This window comes from Mastomys coucha, unplaced genomic scaffold (assembly GCF_008632895.1).
Source record: "Mastomys coucha isolate ucsf_1 unplaced genomic scaffold, UCSF_Mcou_1 pScaffold16, whole genome shotgun sequence".
In the NCBI taxonomy this organism is placed as follows: Eukaryota; Metazoa; Chordata; class Mammalia; order Rodentia; family Muridae; genus Mastomys; species Mastomys coucha.
The window spans coordinates 85,235,970-85,254,359 of NW_022196898.1; the positions used below are offsets into that span (position 1 = coordinate 85,235,970).

General features: G+C 45.7%; 1 protein-coding gene across 1 annotated transcript in view; it reads right to left on the reverse strand.

Annotated features, from left to right (window-relative positions):
* Positions 1–17,054, reverse strand: part of Dapp1 (dual adaptor of phosphotyrosine and 3-phosphoinositides 1) — a 52,709-nt gene extending 35,655 nt beyond the window's left edge. The window contains exons 1-2 of the mRNA XM_031375635.1: positions 16,782–17,054; positions 664–786 (exon numbers count right to left, since the gene is read on the reverse strand). Of these exons, the coding sequence (XP_031231495.1) occupies positions 664–786; positions 16,782–16,882 (224 nt within the window). The 5' untranslated portion in view covers positions 16,883–17,054. The remainder of the gene's footprint in view (positions 1–663; positions 787–16,781) is intronic.
* Positions 17,055–18,390: the final 1,336 nt, after the last annotated feature.

Sequence of the window (18,390 nt, forward strand, 5' to 3'; positions counted from 1 at the left end):
GTATGTATATATAAGTGTATGTGTATGTATATGTATGTATATTATATGTATGTATATATAAGTGTGTGTGAGAGTGTGTGTGTATGTGTATGTATGTATATTGTATGTATGTACATATAAGAGTATGTGAGAGCATGTGTGTGTCTATGTGTATGTATGTATAAGTATGTGTGAGAGAGTTTGTGTATATGTATATGTATGTATATTGTATATATGTACATATAAGTGTGTGTGAGAGAGTTTGTGTGTACGTGTATGTATGTATATTGTATGTATGTATGTATGTATGTATGTATGTATGTATAAGTGTGTGTGAAAGAGTGTGTGTGTATGTGTGTGTACGTGTCCCTGTGAGTGCAAGTGCCCAGGTAGCTAGAGGTGTCAGATCTCCCTGAAGCCTGTGCCACTGGCCTTTGTGAACTCCCAAACACGGATACTAGGAACCAAGCTTGAGTCCTCTGCAAGAGCCCAGTACACTCAACCATGGAGCCATCTCTCCAGCCCTGGAAAGACTTCTTTACAATCCTACCATTCAGCGCTTGAAATTCTTTAATCTGGTGACTCACCAGGAATCAGGGAGTGTTTGTTATCTGGCAGTGTGAGTGCTGTAAAGAGAGCAAGCAACAGATGGGACTGAAATCTACCAAGTTCCCAGGCACCTACCTCACGGAGAGAGAGTAGAGCCCCATCCGCTCATTGCTGTCCCTCAGCAGGTAGCTACCATCACGTCCATTGGAGAGCAGAAGGGCCTCAGCAGCATGGCGGGTGAGGTTGCCGTGATACCACCTAGAGAGACCAGAACAGGGCTTTCCTTTAGGATGTGCCATGGGTAACCCTTCTCTGGGGTTTCCTCTCAGAGATTCATTAGCAATAGTCTCCATTTTAAGGATGCCAGAGACCAGGCTCTCAGCCGGAATGAGAACTAGGAATTCCCCAGATGAGTGCGAGAAACGCCAGTGGCACCTAGCAGTGGGCTGTGGGCTAACTGTAATCAGAACAAGCCCCACACCATCCTAACCTCCAGCTCCTAAGAATGTGACCTTATTCAGAGAGAGGTGAAAACGAGGCCAGTCAGGTGGGCACGATCCAGTGTGGTTGGAATCCTCCAGTAAAAAGGGAATGCTGGAGGACAGATTTCCATAGAGAAGGCTGTGTGACCAGGGTTGTAGCCAGAGAGCCAGAGTGACCAAAACAGGTTCTTCCTCGAGGCCTTCTTGAAGGAGCCACCCTCACAGATGCTCACCTTTGAGACTGTAGCGCTTGAAGCTGTGAAGTGATAGATTACTCTTTGTCAGAGTACCTAGTTTGGAAGACCGCCAGTAAATAATAGTGCTGTTTAAGGAACCTAATCTAAAATAGCTGTAACAAAGGGCCCGGGGAGATGGCTCAGCGTTTAAAGTATTTGCCATGTGCATGAGGACAAGAGTTTGCCAGTAGTTATAGCTTGAGGGGGCGGAGGGGTGAGAGGAGAGAGAGAGAAAGATCGATCGGGCTGGCTAGCAAGACTAGCCACACACATTCAAGCTCTGGGTTTGTTTGAGAGGCACAGCCTCAATGAATTAGGTGGAAGAATGGTTTCCAACATCAACTCTGAGCCTCCACATTCACAAGCACTCCCTCCTCCACACAGAAACACATGTCCACATACATGCGAGCACTCGTATAGACATAGGCTCAAACATGACAGTGGAAAAAGAAAAAAAATGTCCATAAAAGCATTGGCCGATTTGTCTTTCTTTTGCCCACTCTCACTCTTTTCTAAGAGTAGGGAAATTTCATGAGAAAAACCAAGCTGCCCAGGGTCATGAGAAAAATGAAGCTGTGCACAAAGAACCCTGGTGTTTTAGAGTGAGCAGTGGCTGTCAAAGTTGAAACAGTGTTTCAAGTTGATGAATCGAAGGAGCTGGGAAAGTCCCAAGGAGATTCAAGCTGACCTTTCCATATTCCTGTGTTTTTAAACGATGATCTTCGTGGTTTAGAAAAGACGGTATACATGTATGGTTAAAATAAGACAATAAAAATCGAGCCCTTCTCTTGCCCCGAAGCCTCAGTTTCTCTGTTCCTTCCTCCAGGAGACAGTTTCCCGCATCACTGTGTCTCCTCCTCAGAGCTAGTTCATGAATTTAGCTAGTGTTCAGTTCTACCCCCACTTCCTAATTCTACAGGGTTGAGAGCATTCTATGCCATGGCCATGTACTCTGGGCCTTTCTCCTTGGTCATCAAGCAGTGTGGTAAGTGGGGTAGCGACCTTCGGGTCATGTTGCCTGGGTCCCAATCTAGGTGATACCTTTCACTTGAAATAAAACCTTAGGCAAGTTACTTCACCTGACTGAGCCACTTCAGCTCCCTCACAGCCAAAGTCTGATGAACATTATCTGTCCGAGGTGCTGTGCAAGGCTGGAGAGATGGCTTCGTGGTTAAGAGCACTGGCTGCTCTTCTAGAGGACCCAGGTTCAATCCCAGCACCCACATGGCAGCTCACAACTTTCTCTAACACCAGTTCCAGGGGACCTGATACCCATGCACATGAAATAAAATTAAATAAATTAAAAAAAAACAATATCTGTACTGCTCATGCTAATACCAGTGAAGTGAGAAACAGCGGTACTCAGTAGGTTAGTTACCATCCCTAATCAGTGAGCTTCACTCAGCTAATGCCTGACAGTGTCTCTGCTGTGGTATACTATCCTTATTTTATTTAGTATTTCTATTTAGTTGCAGGGACCCTCCAGTCTCGGGGTGCTGGTGAGGCAGAGATGGCCAGTCATTCAGATGATGTGGGTGGTGTCCAGGAGGCATCTGATGTGTCCGTGCAGCAGCAGCGCAGGCATCCGTCCGTTGTGATGTGGCTGTGGCGTGAAGCCTGAGCCTGAGCAGCTGAACAGTAGAGTTAAGTGGGGCTGTGGGAGAGAGCTGTGTTGGCCAGTGCTGCTTTCTCTGGCAGATCTCTCACAGATGAAACTGCACAGTGGCTGACGGGAGTCTGGAACACGCCCCCTTCTCTGTCTGACTATCACCTTTAACATCTCTTTTTATCGAAGGCTTTTGTGTCCCCCTTTATCTCCCAAAGCACTCATCTCCTGAGTTCCTTTTAAGATTTAAATTTTGAATTGTCCCTAAAAGCAAAGTGCGTAGAACAGAGCCACACCTTGTTTGCCTGGTCTTGCTTCAGGGCACGCACAATGCTGCCTGAGCTTGCTCTGGTCTCTTCAGAATTGCATGAGGAAGCTTACACAGAGCCTACTGTGGACAAAAGTTCCAGGTCGTCATTGTTTTTTCTGTATGTTTGCAGAGCTAATATTTCTAGAACGAAGCGTAGTAAAAAAAACAGTTGTTGACTAGTGGGCACTGTGAAGAGAAAAGGTGGACTAATGAGCATCCACCTTGGACCAAAGCAAGTCCAAGAGTGACCTGCTTTGTGAGCAATGCAGTGAGAAGGGGCCGCGCTTTCAATGCGATCTGATCCCTTCCTTCTTCTGTAGCCTCAACCACTCTGACCTCCAACCACTTTAGCTGAGCTTAGCAACTCTGTGGTCCCTGCTTTAGCTTAGCAACTCTGTGGTCTCTGTTTTAGTTTGGCAACTCTGTGGTCCCTGTTTTAGCTTGGCAACTCTGGCCGTTGCTTTAGCTTAGATACTGTGTGACCCCTGTTTTAGTTTAGGAATTGCATGGTCCCTCCCAGTAGCAACTTCAGGTTGTCACGAATCAAGATGACAAGGTTTTCAGAGAGAAAACCCATATTTCCATATATTGAGATACTGTCTTCTGTTATACAATTTCCGCAGTTCCTTAACTTTTGCAAAGAGAATAAACCACAGGCTTTACCAAATTCTCTATCTCTAACACGCCAGACATTCTCCTAGCCGCTTGGTGGCATGCCACTACGCAGTCTCGAATAAGGTTTATTTTCCAACTCCAAGCCTTTGGGTCTTACCTTCTCTAAAGAAACGAAAAGGAGAAACTGCTACTGGTAACTGTTTTAGAAGGCACCATGTCATAGTCACCTTTATCCCTATGGCTTATAGATTTTCACAGTTGCGTCCCAAGGTCAGAGGCAGTAAGAGTAAAGAAGCTAGTCTAATTTTAGACCTGGGCAGAATACTTGCATTGAGTTTATAAGAATATCAAAACTAGCAGTGAACCTTGAAGGAAACAGGGGCCTTATCTCTCCCATGCTAAGGCAGCAAATTAGGAAACACCCACCCACTAAATAGTTTGCAAAGCCGCTTCTCGGGGAGGTACAGGAAATAAACTCAACCACAGAGATCCCAGGCAGGCTGGACCCCAAAGCTGGTTCTCCATTCAGCCCCTTCTACCTTCATCCCAGTGCCTCCCCAGTCCAGATCCTTCTAGGGAAGTGTTCCAGCATGCTGGAAACACCACGGTGTTTTATCCTTTGGGTTTTATTACTTCAACTTGCTGGCCTATTTATGCCTTGTTTATGCTATGTCCTTTGAAGGAAAGACTTTAAAATTTTTGAGAAAACACACAGTACGTTAAAAGCACACTCAAAAAAAAAATGTTACAAAGGAAAAAAAAACCCTTTCTATATGCTATTTACTTAAATATTTTTGATATGGGCTGGAGAGATGTCTCAGTGGTTAAAAGCACTGACTGCTCTTCCGAAGGTCCTGAATTCAAGTTCCCGCAACCACATGGTGGCTCACAACCATCTGTAATGGGATCTGATGCTCTCCCCTGGTGTGTCAAAGGACAGCTAAAGTGTCTTCATATACATTAAATAAATAAATCTCTAAAAAATATTTTTGATATTTACTTTGCACAAATATTTATATAAACCACTAAATTCACTACCAGACCACTAATGAGTTGCTGTTGGAAATCAACACAAAGCCTTGCTACTCAAACTTTGGGCTAGCCCGAGGTCTTGGTAGAAATGTATATTCGTATCCCTAAAGCCCCCTGACTGTGGAGGCTCAAGTGATCCCTACCCTGCTAAGAATCTGAGAAACATGATCATCGTGAAAGAGCCTTGATCCTAAGAACCTAAGGGCTTGAGTTTGCTATCTGGCATCTGGGGAAAAGGGCAAGGTGAAGTACTTTGTCAGTTTCCATAGGGAAAGGAAAGAGGATGTGCACATTAGCAGTCAGAAATCCCCTGTGGCTGCCGACCTAGTGTGGTGTGCTGGATCTCATGGAAGGAAGGACAGAGCCAGGGAAGCTTGGTGGAGCTCCCTTGACGATGGCACCCTGGGCTTGACAATGGATATCTGATCTATTAGGTAGTGAAAGGACATCTCGAGAGGAAGAAGCACAAGCTAAGGCACTGGGGTCAGTTTGTATATGGTACATATGGACAACAGAATGCCTAGCTGAAGCACAGGGCCCATGTTGGGGAGTAAAGCAAAATAACATTAGAAAAATTGGTGATTTGCATCCTCACTTAAGATTTTTTTTCTATGCCTCCCTCTCTTCCTCCTCCCTTCCCTCCCCTCCTTCCTTCCTGGTTGTACTGGGGGTTGAACCCAGGGCCTTGAGCATGTTAGCTAAGTGCTCTACTAAGCAAAGCCCTCAGCTCTAGTATTTATTTCTCAGCGAGAAAATTTCTTAGCAACCCATGCCTACGGATTATTAATACATTTAATCATACACCTCCCTTCCTGGCAAAGAGAAGTGACCTGGAACTTGGATTCTGTTTATATACTGAGTTATAAAGGGACATATATTTGAACCAAAAGCAGGAATAGAAACTCTTGATTTATAAGAAAGCAGAAAAAAAATAAAAAAGCCCACAGCTGGCATAAATACTCAAAAAAAAAAAGTCTTTCTTTTTTCTTATCTTTCAAAATTGTTCTCATTTTAGAATGACAGTGAGACCCTTTGAAGTTGTTGGGCCCCGAAGGACAAATGGATACTGTGTCTCTTCTTCTCCAAGGCCATGGCACAGACGACTGGTCTGTGGTGGAAGCCTGGCTTCACATTCCCCGTGAATGTAGTGGGGAGAAACCGTGAGATCTCCACTGGGCTTTCCGGATCCAAGATGTCCTCACTTGGGTTGATATGACCTTAGCTCCTGAGTTGTTCCACCGAATTGGTCGGATGTTGATCTCATTTGTGTACCTTTGTACACGGAGTCAGTGTTGGATGTTTCCACCATGGGAAAGGCAAGACTCTTGGCCTCTCGGTGTCATCAGAAATTGCCAGGGTCGATGTCCAAAGACATCTCTCATTTAACTCCAGAGCTCTGAGCGCTGTATTACATACAGTCAGGCTGTATCTAAGACAAGATGGTATTGTTCGTAGGAGACACCCACAGGGTGGAACTTCACTTCGCAAGCAGAGAGAGGCAAGCGGAAGCTTTCCACAGGGCTGGGGAAGTTCAAAAACAGCTCAGGTAGGTGCAGCACATCGTCCGGGGGAGGGGAGGCTGAGCCTCCCTCCCCACGGTCTTTCCAGCTGGGAGTTTTTGGTGATGGAATCCGCAAGGCTGGACTTTCCACATCACTGCTTTAAGTGTCCCGCCTATATACCCTACTAGCAGGGCTGAATGGTGAGCCTAACTGTACAAAGCTTTAGGAAACAGAACTGGCAGAGGCACAGCATGCAAATATCTACCCACTAAAACTAGGTGTTAAACCTCAGCTCACAAACAAACAACAAAAAAACAAACAAAACAAAACCTGGTTGAAAGGAAAAGTATAGGAGTATTTTTAAGAGGGGTTTCTGCCCTGCTGTACCCCTGTATAGCTCCAGAATAAAAGACACAGAACTGTTGTATTTTTACTAACAGTCTGTAAGCCTAAACTGGGCAGGTTCTGAGCTATTCTAACCTACATCGCAGCCATAGGCCCTGGGTTACTTGCCAGTGTGAGTCTAGCTCTATTTGCTCTGCACCATGTGTATCCTTGGGGCAAGTTTCTCCAGGCCACATGCTCATGGTCCATCCTCACAGTCCATCCTGACTCTTGGAGGCCTTCTTCTTCCCCCATCTTTTTTCCTTCTCCTCGTGGTCCCTACCTGAGACCCCCCCTTCTTGATTTCCAGTCCCACCTTCCTCTCCCTCCTGTCCAGAGGAGCATTCTTTATAGCACATTGGTCAATACAATGCCTGTGTCCAGGCTACAGGCTGATCTTGGGGCACAGAACTCAGCATCTCAATGCACAGAGCACAAGACCCACCCCAACACAGAGGTACTTAGAGACCAGGTCAACCTGTGCTTGGAGTCTAATGATAAGACCAAAAGTTCTGGATACTGGAAACACCAAGACAGACAGAGGAAGAGAGGACAGAGACTCAAAAACATGGGAGTCAAAGAGAGAAAGACAGAGATACAAAAGGACACGCTGTGTAGGCCAGGAGCCAGGAGAGCAAGACAGGAGCTTTGGGAGTCCAAGGTCAGGCTACATTACATAGTTAAACCAAATCTGAGTAGATAAGGGAAAGAATGAGTAAGGAGAAAGGGGAGAGGGGCTTCCCTCGTCAGGATCCACCTCCAAGTGGAATTAAAGAAGGGAAGAGATTGAAAATAAGAACAAGGAAGAAAGAGGAAGGGAGAGATAGAGAGGAGGTGGAGATCACGGATCTCACCTCTCACACAGCCAGCAGAAGTAAGTGTACTGGGTGTGGCTAGGAACAGTAACTAGTGACTCAGCAAACATACACAGAGAGAGACCCAGTCATCTACAAGACAGAGGCAAAAAACACAGCGGTCCCACAAAGAGAGACTCACAGAGTCTGAGACAGATCCACGTGCCCAGAGACGTTAGATACTGGGAGCAGATGAGGGACACAGCCACTGACTAGAGAGAAGGGTAGAAATTACATCTCCTCACTACAAGTTGCTTGTGTTCATTCCCAGGGGCAGCCTGCAGTGTTACAGCATCATCCCCCAAAGGGTGTGACAAAGGAAATAGTTTGCATTGGGCAAAATATTCTGTGGATGAGAACTTATAGTCCCTCAGACTGGCTGGTCAAGGATCCCCAAGCCAAGGTTCCCTCAGGAGGCTCCATCCATCTCCTCAGGAAATGATGTTGACTGTGCACATGCTCTGACCAATCTTGTATCCCTCAGAAAGTGCTGGCTCAGGGTAGCTGCCGTAGACCATGCTTACCAGTGGAAACCTACCCCTATGGGTACACGAAAGAGTCCTGCACCTCAAGAGATGTAGAACTCACAGGCACGTAGGTCCTTATTCCATCTCTCCTTTGTATACTGCTTGCTTCCAATTTCTAACCAGTATCGGTTTAGTTCACCAGTTAAAAAGCCTTGGATGGAAGGGAACTCAGTCTAGAGTGTGACGTCACCAGGCTGAAGTCATCAGCCTTGAATTCTGGTCTTGGCTTTGAGTCAACAAGCATTTAATACATCTGTTCTTTGACAAAAGGTAGGCTCATGCAGAAGAGGTAAACCGAGTGTACCTCCCTGCTCCTCAGCGGCTCCCTTCCAAGAAGAGGGCGAAGCCAATACCACAGCATCCACACCCGCAGAGTGCCCATTACACACCCATACTGGGAAAGGCACAGGTGCGAGTCAGAACAATAGGAACAGGAATATGAACCCGGGCAGCTTTAGGAGTGCACAGCACTCAGGCAAACACAGAAGGGATTTAGAAGATGTTTATCACCCCAGCTCAGGGGGAGGAGGGACAACAAAACAACAACAAAAATATTCAAAAGTAGTAGAGCTATGCTTTGCTGGGGTGTGAGTCACTCAGTGGAAGGCTGACTTCCACCCATGCACGCTCCTTACTGTGTCGTTTCTCAATCATCAATCTGAGCCTAAGGACTCCTCAACTGTGGCTGCTCAGCATGGTCCACTGCCTCATTATCCTATTGAAACCTAAAACGTGATGGCCATGTAATTAGTCCTATATCCCTACAAACACCCAGTGATGCCACACTATCCTGTGATCAAACCTAGCTCAGACCCTCTGGAAATTCAGACTAACCCAACTAGCAAAAGATTAACATGGAGAAATGCGCACCCCCTACCACCCGAGATGAGACCTACACTTGCTCGAACAGAGGCCACGATAAGGAAATATCTTACCAAAAAAAAAAAAAAAAAAGACAGAGCAAAATTATGATTACAGTTCAGTCTGTGTATGTGACAAGTGTGTTCACTGAAAAATGTACTTATATGGCAGGAAAGATTTTGAATAATGTCATTTTAGGTAGACATGTTCTTTGGGTAAAAATGACTGAACTTTAAAATTTTTCCCCAACTTCTAATAATTGCCACATTCATATAATTTGACTGTTTGGTATAAATAATTTCAAACACAAAGAAAAGTGAGAAATAATCTAAACAATGCATACATTTAAAAACACCCACTAGCTTGCGTGCAAGGGAAATTGGTCATTCCTTCTATCATATGGATCAAACTCAGACTGTCAGGTTTGGTGACAGGTTTTACCCATGGGGCCTTCTCTCTGGCTTGATAGTAGCTATTCTTTAGGGAGAATATATTTTTGCCATGTGTTTTATTTAGTTTTTGACAAGCAGCTGTAAATAAAGCAGACTTACATGACAGCCCTCTACATTTCCATATATCTCTAAATAGAGCATCATTTCATGTAATGCTCACGTCAGTATAAATTAAATAGCGACATGTATGCATTTTAAAGGTGTAAATACTTTGAGGACAGATGGGCTGTTTGTCATAGCACTTAGTCTTGTCAGGTTTATCCCTTTACTCATGACTTCCACCTCATATAGTGCTGTATTTTCTTATTGAGCTGACAAACATAGTCTGGGGCCACCTTTCCCACCTGCGGCATATCCTTCCTGCGACACGGTTTCCACAGACACTGTAAGGCCCTCAGGCTCACACTATTGCATGTTTTGCTATGCCCAGGGTGCAGTTTGCACAGTCCAGGCTTCCCTTCCACATCCTCCCAGCCTTGCCCAACATCCTCATTCCGTAGATGGATTTATGAATGAGTGGAAGAGCAGAGAATGCAGCGAAGCAGCTACTCCCAATGTGAGGAACTCATGTGGCAGATTCCCAATATGTAAATGGAAGGAAACCACCCATGGGAGGGAAAGAACACAACTGAAGAGGAAACTCACTTGAGCTGAAACATCCCAGGCAGTTCTCTGCTTTCACGGCATCACACAGCCACAGAACAAACTGCCCTCCATTTTTAGAATTCAAGATGTCAGAGCGGTCTACAGAAGTAATGAGCCTCATTGCGCTATCTACCGTCACATCTCTGTGGACATTTTGGACTTGATAGTGTTCTTTGCCTGATTTTGTTGTTGTTGCTATTTGTTTGTTTATTTGTTTTTTTTTTCTAGCCCAGAAAATTGATTGTGCACAGAATTCATTAAGGTTCTGGCTCATTGGGATATTGGCCTATCCCTGCGGGCCATCTAGTAGTCAAAGACATGACATTTTTTTAAATAATAAGTTGTATTGATTTGTAGAAGTCATAGAATTTTCTTTTTCCCCCCTCAGTTTACATGTGCACCAAAAAATGTACCAGTTTAATAAACAGGGAGAAGTTTGAGGAAAATTAGGAAGTTATTTTTGTGGTGACGCTTGTGGGCTCTGTAGACCTGGCATATACACGGCAAGAGATCGATTGGTTCCTCTCTTTCTCATCCGTAAGTGCACATGGCCTCGGTAACACCAGCAGTCTGAATTAAAGGAGTTCCTGCAGGCCAAGGGGGAAAGACAGTGCTTGTGGGTGGGAAGCTTGCACAGCTGAGTTTTGTTTAGTTATTGTTTAATGGGTGGGCGCGGCAAAGCAGCAATGCACTGTGGGAGTCCATCAGCTGTGGGGCAATCCTCGCATGCTTCTCAGATCCGCTGGGTGGGAGGCCTGACGTGCCCAGTGCCCTTGGCTTTTTCAAGTCGCTGTCTGCTCTACAAAATGGGTGCCTAATACTGCACCATGATAGTTGTGAAGGCCGAATGCAGCAAGATGTGCAGATAGCATGGGGTTAGTGCATAGCCGGAGAGCATAACGACCGATTGTCGCAGAGGGAAGCGACCTGGCTTGTGAGCTAAGCATGCACAGTGGACCTAGACAGGGTGCACTTTGGCCAGCCAGATTCCTCAGGCGCTTACCTGGAAAGCTAGAGGAAGTGTGTCTTTGGAGGCCAGAGCGAGTGTGTACAAAGTGGCTGTCGTGTAATGGGGATGCATTGCATTTATCACTATGTACTTCCTGCGCCATTCGCTTGTTTTGTGTGGACTGAGAGCCAAGGATGGTTGAACGGATTGAAATAGGGGAAAAATGTGTGTGTGTGTGTGTGTGTGTGTGTGTGTGTATGTATGTGTGTGTGTGTGCTCGTGTGCGCCTCTGTTTGGCAGTTGTAGACAAAACTCACATTGCCTATAACTAATGTTTCCTTTGGGCACTATCAAGTCATTTGTGTGTATCTTTTTCTAATGTTTGTTTAGTGCAACAGAAACACATACGGGAACTTGTGGCACACTAAGGCTGTGAAGCCAAAACCATCTGTCACCTTTACCTTTACTACAAAGATGACCTTTCGTTGTTGGTCTTGTTTTCTTTTGTTTTGCACCACTCTCTGACTTACTCTTACATGCAAGGAACAACAAAAGCTCTATCTTCCTTCCTTCCTTCGTTTCTCCTTTCTTCTTTCTTTCTTAAAGACAGAACCTCAGTATGTAGCTCAGGCTGGCCTCAAATTCACAAATCCTCCTGCCTCAGCATTCCAAGTGCTGGGATTACTCACATGGTGTTGCCCGTTCTGCAGATCAAATAAGGACAGGCAAACTCTAATTTAAAAAAAAAAAAAAAAAAAAAAAGGGCCGGGCAGTGGTGGTGCACACCTTTAATCCCAGCACTTGGGAGCAGAGGCAGGCAGAATTCTGAGTTCGAGGCCAGCCTGGATTACCGAGTGAGTTTCAGGACAGCCAGGGCTACACAGAGAAACCCTAAACAAAAACAAACAAACCAACCCCCTCCCCCCCCAAGGCACACTCCCTAAGCTCCTCTGTACAGTGGGCCATCTAGTTCTAAAAGTTATATCATGACTTATGATTTCAGCTTTGTAAGCTGCTCAGTGAATCACTCTCATGAAATGTCAGTCCTTGAAGAGAGTGTATCTGTGTGTACCAACATTTCCTTTCAAAGAGTCAGATCTCTGCTTTCACTTCCAGTTTCTGTGGAAGTGACCATTGCATTAGTTAGGTTCAGGCTGGAGCCGTCCAGCTCCTCCATCTGAGGCTAACTCCTATGTACTTTGCCTGAGGCTAGGAAGGTGTGTGCAATAAATCAAGAGAGGGCATGGGACACTCCTGGCAACTGGCAGCTCAGATTCCAGGGACTCTTGGGAAAGAATACAACTGTAGGGCCTCCCCTCTTCTTATAAATAGGATCACTAAAGAGGGCATTCCTGGTTTTGACTTTCCAGGCGTGGCTCCACAGGGAAGGCTTAATCTACATCCATCTTAGTCTCTGCACTCTTCACCTAAATTGGCAGAGGTTGTCATGCCAACGGTGGTCCTTCCTGTACCACCTTCCCTGGAGAGCTGGATCTGCCTCATTATCAGTTAAAAGCTTGGAAACTCCTCTGGAGCTTTTCCTTGAACTGTAAATGAACCTCAGGAATCCTGACCCCTCGACCCACGTCTGTGTGCCCCGGTGAACCTGAAGTGTGGCCTAGCTGTTCTTCTGTCACACGCTTTCCGTGTAGGCATGTCGGGGGTTGGGTAATAATCCCTTATCAAATAAAACCTGGGAAACTGGACATGAGGCCCATCCACATCACCTCCTACTCTCTGAGTTCTCGTGGTACTGGGGCCTTGTGCCTTGGCCAAGTGCTGGGCATGGGGAGCTATTGCGGAATGGCTGGAGTCCTGAGCCTCTCAGTGCCTGACCCACCCCACATCTTGCTTCAGAGAGCGGAGGAGGAGACCTAGCTGTTCCCAGAGCTGAGCCTCCCCTGCCTGGCTCCCTGCGTCTGCCCTGTGAGTCCTTACACCTCCAGGACAAACAGGGCTTTGTGTCCCCTCTCCTTTGAGGCTCCCTGATGCACTGAAGGGGAAAATATGTGCTTTTGGATTGGCACTCCAAAGGAACTGAGTGGCTTGACTGGGTTCAAGTTCTCCTTGTTTGGTAGCCAGTGTTCTGCAAAGTCCTGCGTGTTCTGGGAGGGCCAGGGATGGGTTTACTGCAGTTCTGGGTCTGGCTCACAGCATTTACATATTCCAGAGCCTGAAGAAAAGTAGGGACCGAAGAACCAAGATTAATCCCCTATCCCTTTCTCTGTGTGTTTGCCTCCACTAAATCATCTCTTTACATCTGAATGAAATATGCAAGGCCCCTAGTTTCACCCCTGGCACCTCACAAAACAAACCAATCACAACAAAAAAAGAAATATCTAATGACTGGAATAACCCATTAAAATCATTTTAAAATTCAAGTCCCTAAAACCAGGCTTCATCTATTTTTATCTATCCATTAACTAACTAACTAACTAAATAAATAAAATAAACAGACTTTTTTATGGGGCTTTGAAAAAAACTGGATTATTCTGGAGGCTTGGTACAGATCATGCCTCGCTAAAGTGGATTAAAGGTTCAAAGAACAAGTTTATATTGGGAATTCAGCCAGAGGCAACAGGTCCTTGACAACATTCCTCAGCTATCTCCTATGGAAAGCCTATCACTGGTGCGCCAGGGGCAAGTGCCGGCTTCTGTGGGCACTTAAATATTCAGTTTTGTAGGATGGAGGCTGAGTCCTCAGCAGTTTGAGATTGGTTTATTCCCTGGTAGAGCGAATGGCTCAAATGGGACAATGCTGAGAAATAAAAGAGTTCTAGAAATCAAGGCTTTCTCAGGCACACACAGGTAGACCACTGATTATGTTTAAATGAACTGTGCTCCTTAATGGTTTTCAAGGGAGGTGAAAATATGCTAGCATTGACTCCAGCGACAGCTGTACTCTCAACGCTGAAGTGGGTGAGTTTTATATTATGTGAAATGCACCTCAATGAAGCTCTTGGCCACAGGCCCCAACTTCTCAAACAGAATAAAACAGAATGCCAGAACTTATTAGTGACTTTAAAATTTAGGGGCACATCCTAAATTAAAATAAACGATAAAACTGTACCTAACACAGAGAATATACATTTTATACCTTGATTCTTAATTTCAGTCTTGCTTTAGAGGCATGTAGAGGAAGAAAACAAATGTCAGCCCAGAGACATACTTCTTTCTTTCTTCCTTCCTTTCTTCCTTCCTTTCTTCCTTTCTTTCTTTCTTTCTTTCTTTCTTTCTTTCTTTCTTTCTTTCTTTCTTTCTTTCTTTCTTCTGTGTCATGCATAGCCTGGGCACCAAGAATTTAAAACAAAACAGATGCCTAGGAAGTAGTTCAATAGGTAGAAAATTTGCTTTGAATCCTGGGAGCCCTGCATAAAATGGGGTGTGGTGTTATACACCTCTAATCCCAGCCCTTGGGAGGTAGAGTCGGGAATATCAAGAAATTCAAGCTGGGCAATGGTGGCACATGCCTTTAATCCCAGCACTTGGGAGGCAGAGGCACAGGTGGCTTTCTGAGTTTGAGGAATTACAGAACAGCTAGGGCTACACAGAGAAACCCTGCCTCAAAAAAAAAAAAAAAAAAAGTCATCCTCATTTACCTCGAATTGGAGCTGAGCTATAATCAGACCCTGTGTCAAGCATTAAAAACAAAAATAAGAATAAGCAAATAAGAAGTTCCTTTAGTCTGTCTAGTATATAAAAATGGTTGGGGCCCACACTGTACAGCAGTCTCTTGAACATCTCAAATTTGCATTGTTCTTGAGACCAAGTTCTGACATTCAAGAAAATTTCCAGGTCTTCCAAAATAGAGAGCTCTGGATACAAGTGTTCCATTTATTCTGTAATAACAATAAGGCCCCAGTGGACTTAGTATCAGGTGTCTATTCTTTGTCCGGGAAGGGAAACCTGTGGTTCACCTGTACTGGCTTCATCCTGTCCCCTGACACATGGTCAGGTTCATTTGTGTCCTCTGAGCATGTTGACAGTTCCAAAGCATAGATCCTGTTTTCAGGATTTGTTTAATTAAAGAGACAGAGTTGCAAATTTTCTGAATCTATCTTCTCCTTTGGGTATCTTAACTTCAGTGGCCGGAGAGGGCTGGGAGTACAGGTACAAGCCTTGGGGGCCGGCCAGTAAGGCTGTCACAGAGCTGCTCATCTCTGTGATTCTTGAGTGGACGCTCACAGAGGGCCCTTCTGTTTTGTTTTGTTTTTTGGTATTTCAAGACAGGGTTTCTCTATGTAGCCCTGGCTTTCCTGGAACTCACTCTGTAGACCAGGCTGGCTTCGAACTCAGAAATCCACCTGTCTCTGCCTCCCAAGTGCTGGGATTAAATGCATGTGCCACCACTACCCGGGTTACTTCTGTTTTGTTTTTTGTTTTGTTTTGTTTTGTTTTCTTTTTTTGAAGAGAAACATGGAGAGCTTTTGGAGCTCTGATGACCTCATAAGGAGTTTCCTTTGTCGAAAATCCTAGCTGTCAATACCAAATGACTTTGCAGGTCCTTGGCTTTAAATCTAAATATGGAGACTTATTGAGAGCTGCTTTTAGAATTTTTATTAATTGATTATTATTACATGTGTACATGGTGTGTGTGTGTGTGTGTGTGTGTGTGTGTGTGTGTGTGTGTTCTTGAGCATGCGGGTATCCGTCTATCTATCATCTGTATGGAGGTCAGAAGACAGCTCTGCCGAGTGGGATCCAGGGATTGATCTCAGGTTGTGAGGCTTAGCCAGGCTGAGCCACAGCATCTCTATTTGCTGTGCCAGCATGGTGCCCTGAGAAATTTTACAGTAGCGCAATACAATACGATACAATCTCTGCAGTGTAAACAGAGATTTCAACTCATCCTCAGAGTCCAAGGATGGAGCCACTGGCAGGTGGCTGTCTTAGCTTTGTTATTTCACTGATGGGACTGATCAGATGGGATTTAAACCCCTTTCATGTTCACTGTCATCCTGTGCAAGGTGACAGTGTGTCTTATGTCATTGGGTGATGAGGAATTCCAGCTGCTTAGGTAGATAGCAGGTCCAGCATCCTCTCTCTTGGGAAACAGAAGTGTGTAGATGCAAGGCTTTGTCTCCAAGGAAACCCCCTTTCTTGTTTGAGTAGCCTCTTTTTTTTTCTTTACTAAATGTCCCGATGAGCAGTGCCATTGGGGTCCCTTCTGATGAACCCTGATGATGTCATTTAACCTAACCCTGCCTATCTGAAGCCTGGCTGTTGTTATCTTGTGTCTAAAGGGTATGCTGCCATTACAGAGAGGTATCTACGAAAGACCTGGCAATGCTGTGTGAGAAGGAGGCACCATAGAAACAAGACTGCCGTACAAACTTCCTCATTCTTTTTCTTTTGAAAAAAAAAAAAGAAAGAAAAAAAAAATCCCTGTTACTCACAGCCGTGTAGTCTTTCTGTTTATGGAACCAGTGACACACTTTGCTGCCAAGAGGCACACTCAGAGCTCTTCCACCTCATGTTAATGATAAGCTAGAGCAGTATCGAAGAAACAGACGATTGTGCGCACACATTCCACTTCTGACCCAGCAGCTAAAGGATGCCCAACAGTTGATTTTTGTCACGTTCTCTCTCAGTGTAACTGTTCTCACTTTTAGAAAAATATCTTACACTTTTACAGTCAATCAGCGCCCCCAGAAGGAAACTCCTACAAATCAATTAAACTGGCCAGGTGGAAGACCATCAGGCGGCAGAGGGAAGACACGGAGTCCTGGCAACACTGATCGGAGTAACGATTTTTTCATGCGAGTGGGAAGTTCTACTCATTGAAAAAGCGCTCTTACCCCAGATCCTGGAGCAGGTCTGTGCCTCCATCTGCTCTGCCCCACAGCTCTGAGGGATCCTGGGTATTCATGTCCCCTCCTAGAAGTTCTGCTCTGCCCATTCGTTCCTTTGCTCCTGATGGCTGACTCCCTGCCAGGTGCTGTGTGAAGAGAGAGATTGGGATCTGCTGCTGCTGGACCCGCTGTTGCTTCTTGGTAAGACCAGAGTCGGCTGTGGCTGAGTCTCCAGCTAGCAAGGAAGTGAAACTTGGTTGCTCCTCCCACTGTCTCTGCCACCCAGGGCCTGGGCCTGAGGCATAGGCAGGGGTGTTCTGTCAGTCAGGAAGTGTGCTAACGCCTCCTCCGACAGCAGAGCACCTCAGACACCACCATGTATTATCAAGCCAGATTTTGCCAAAGGAAACAGAAGGACCACCCACCCAGGATGAGACTATTAGGTCAAACTCTTTGTAGAAGACCAAACTGTAGCTTCTCCCTACCAGGGTTTGAAGAGGAGGGTGCAGGCACACACCCACCTCACACAGCGGCACAAGGAACACCAAGGTAGCTTCGACATCAGATACATCTTTTTTTTGAATGAGTTAAAAAAATTAGACTTAGCCGGGCAGTGGTGGCGCATGACTTTAATCCCAGCACTTGGGAGGCAGAGGCAGGTGGATTTTCGAGGCCAGCCTGGTCTACAGAGTGAGTTCCAGGACAGCCAGGGCTACATAGAGAAACTCTGTCTTGAAAAAACAAACAAACAAAAAAATTAGACTTAAACAACCAGTCCCACTCGATCCTACTTTGTTTCTGGTACTGGCTCGGGATTTCTTCCCAATTATCCCCTTGAGGCTTCTGTGGGGGAACACTTGTTGTTTCTCTGAAGGAAGAAGATGGGGGGGGCGAGGCTGTCACAAGCGTGCTCAAAGACCTGGGTTCCATCCCTAGCACCCCATAAGATCCTGTAATCCCAGCACTCTGGAGGTAAAGGCAGAAAAGTCAGAAGTTCAAGGCTATCCTCATCCACATGGTGAATTTGAGGCCAGCCTGGGCTATGTGAGTCCCTGTTTAAAAACAAACAAGGGAAAGGACTGAGTGAGAAGAAGGGAGAAGAAAGATGAAGAACAGAAGTCGTCCTGGGGTGTACCCAGTGGGCCGAGCTATGCCGGGTGCAGTGCTGTCTAGACTCATAAAGGGGAAATTCCACCTGCCTGGAAGCGTAGCAGTGGACGGAGAAGGCACTCCCTCTGCATGTCCCCCTCCACTATCCCACAGTGGACGGAGAAGGAGCTCCCTCTGCATGTCCCCCTCCACTATCCCGAGATGAACTAGGGTTCCCCAGCAGACTTCCACTCGGTATCCTAAAGAGATTGCTAGAACGAAGGCCTTGCTCCACAGAGGCTTCTAATGTCTCCTTAGGAATGGATCGTCCTCTCTTCTGCTTCCCCGTAGTTCCTCAGCTCTGGCTTTCACTGTGAGAAAGTCCTCAGTGCCTAGAGACAGTCCTGGGGAGAAGCAGCTCTGAGAACATGCATATAACATAACGGGGCATACACCAGCAGCTACAGTTCTTTCCGATAGAGGATTTTGCCAGGAGGAGTATAAAATGTCAGCAGAAGGGGGCAGG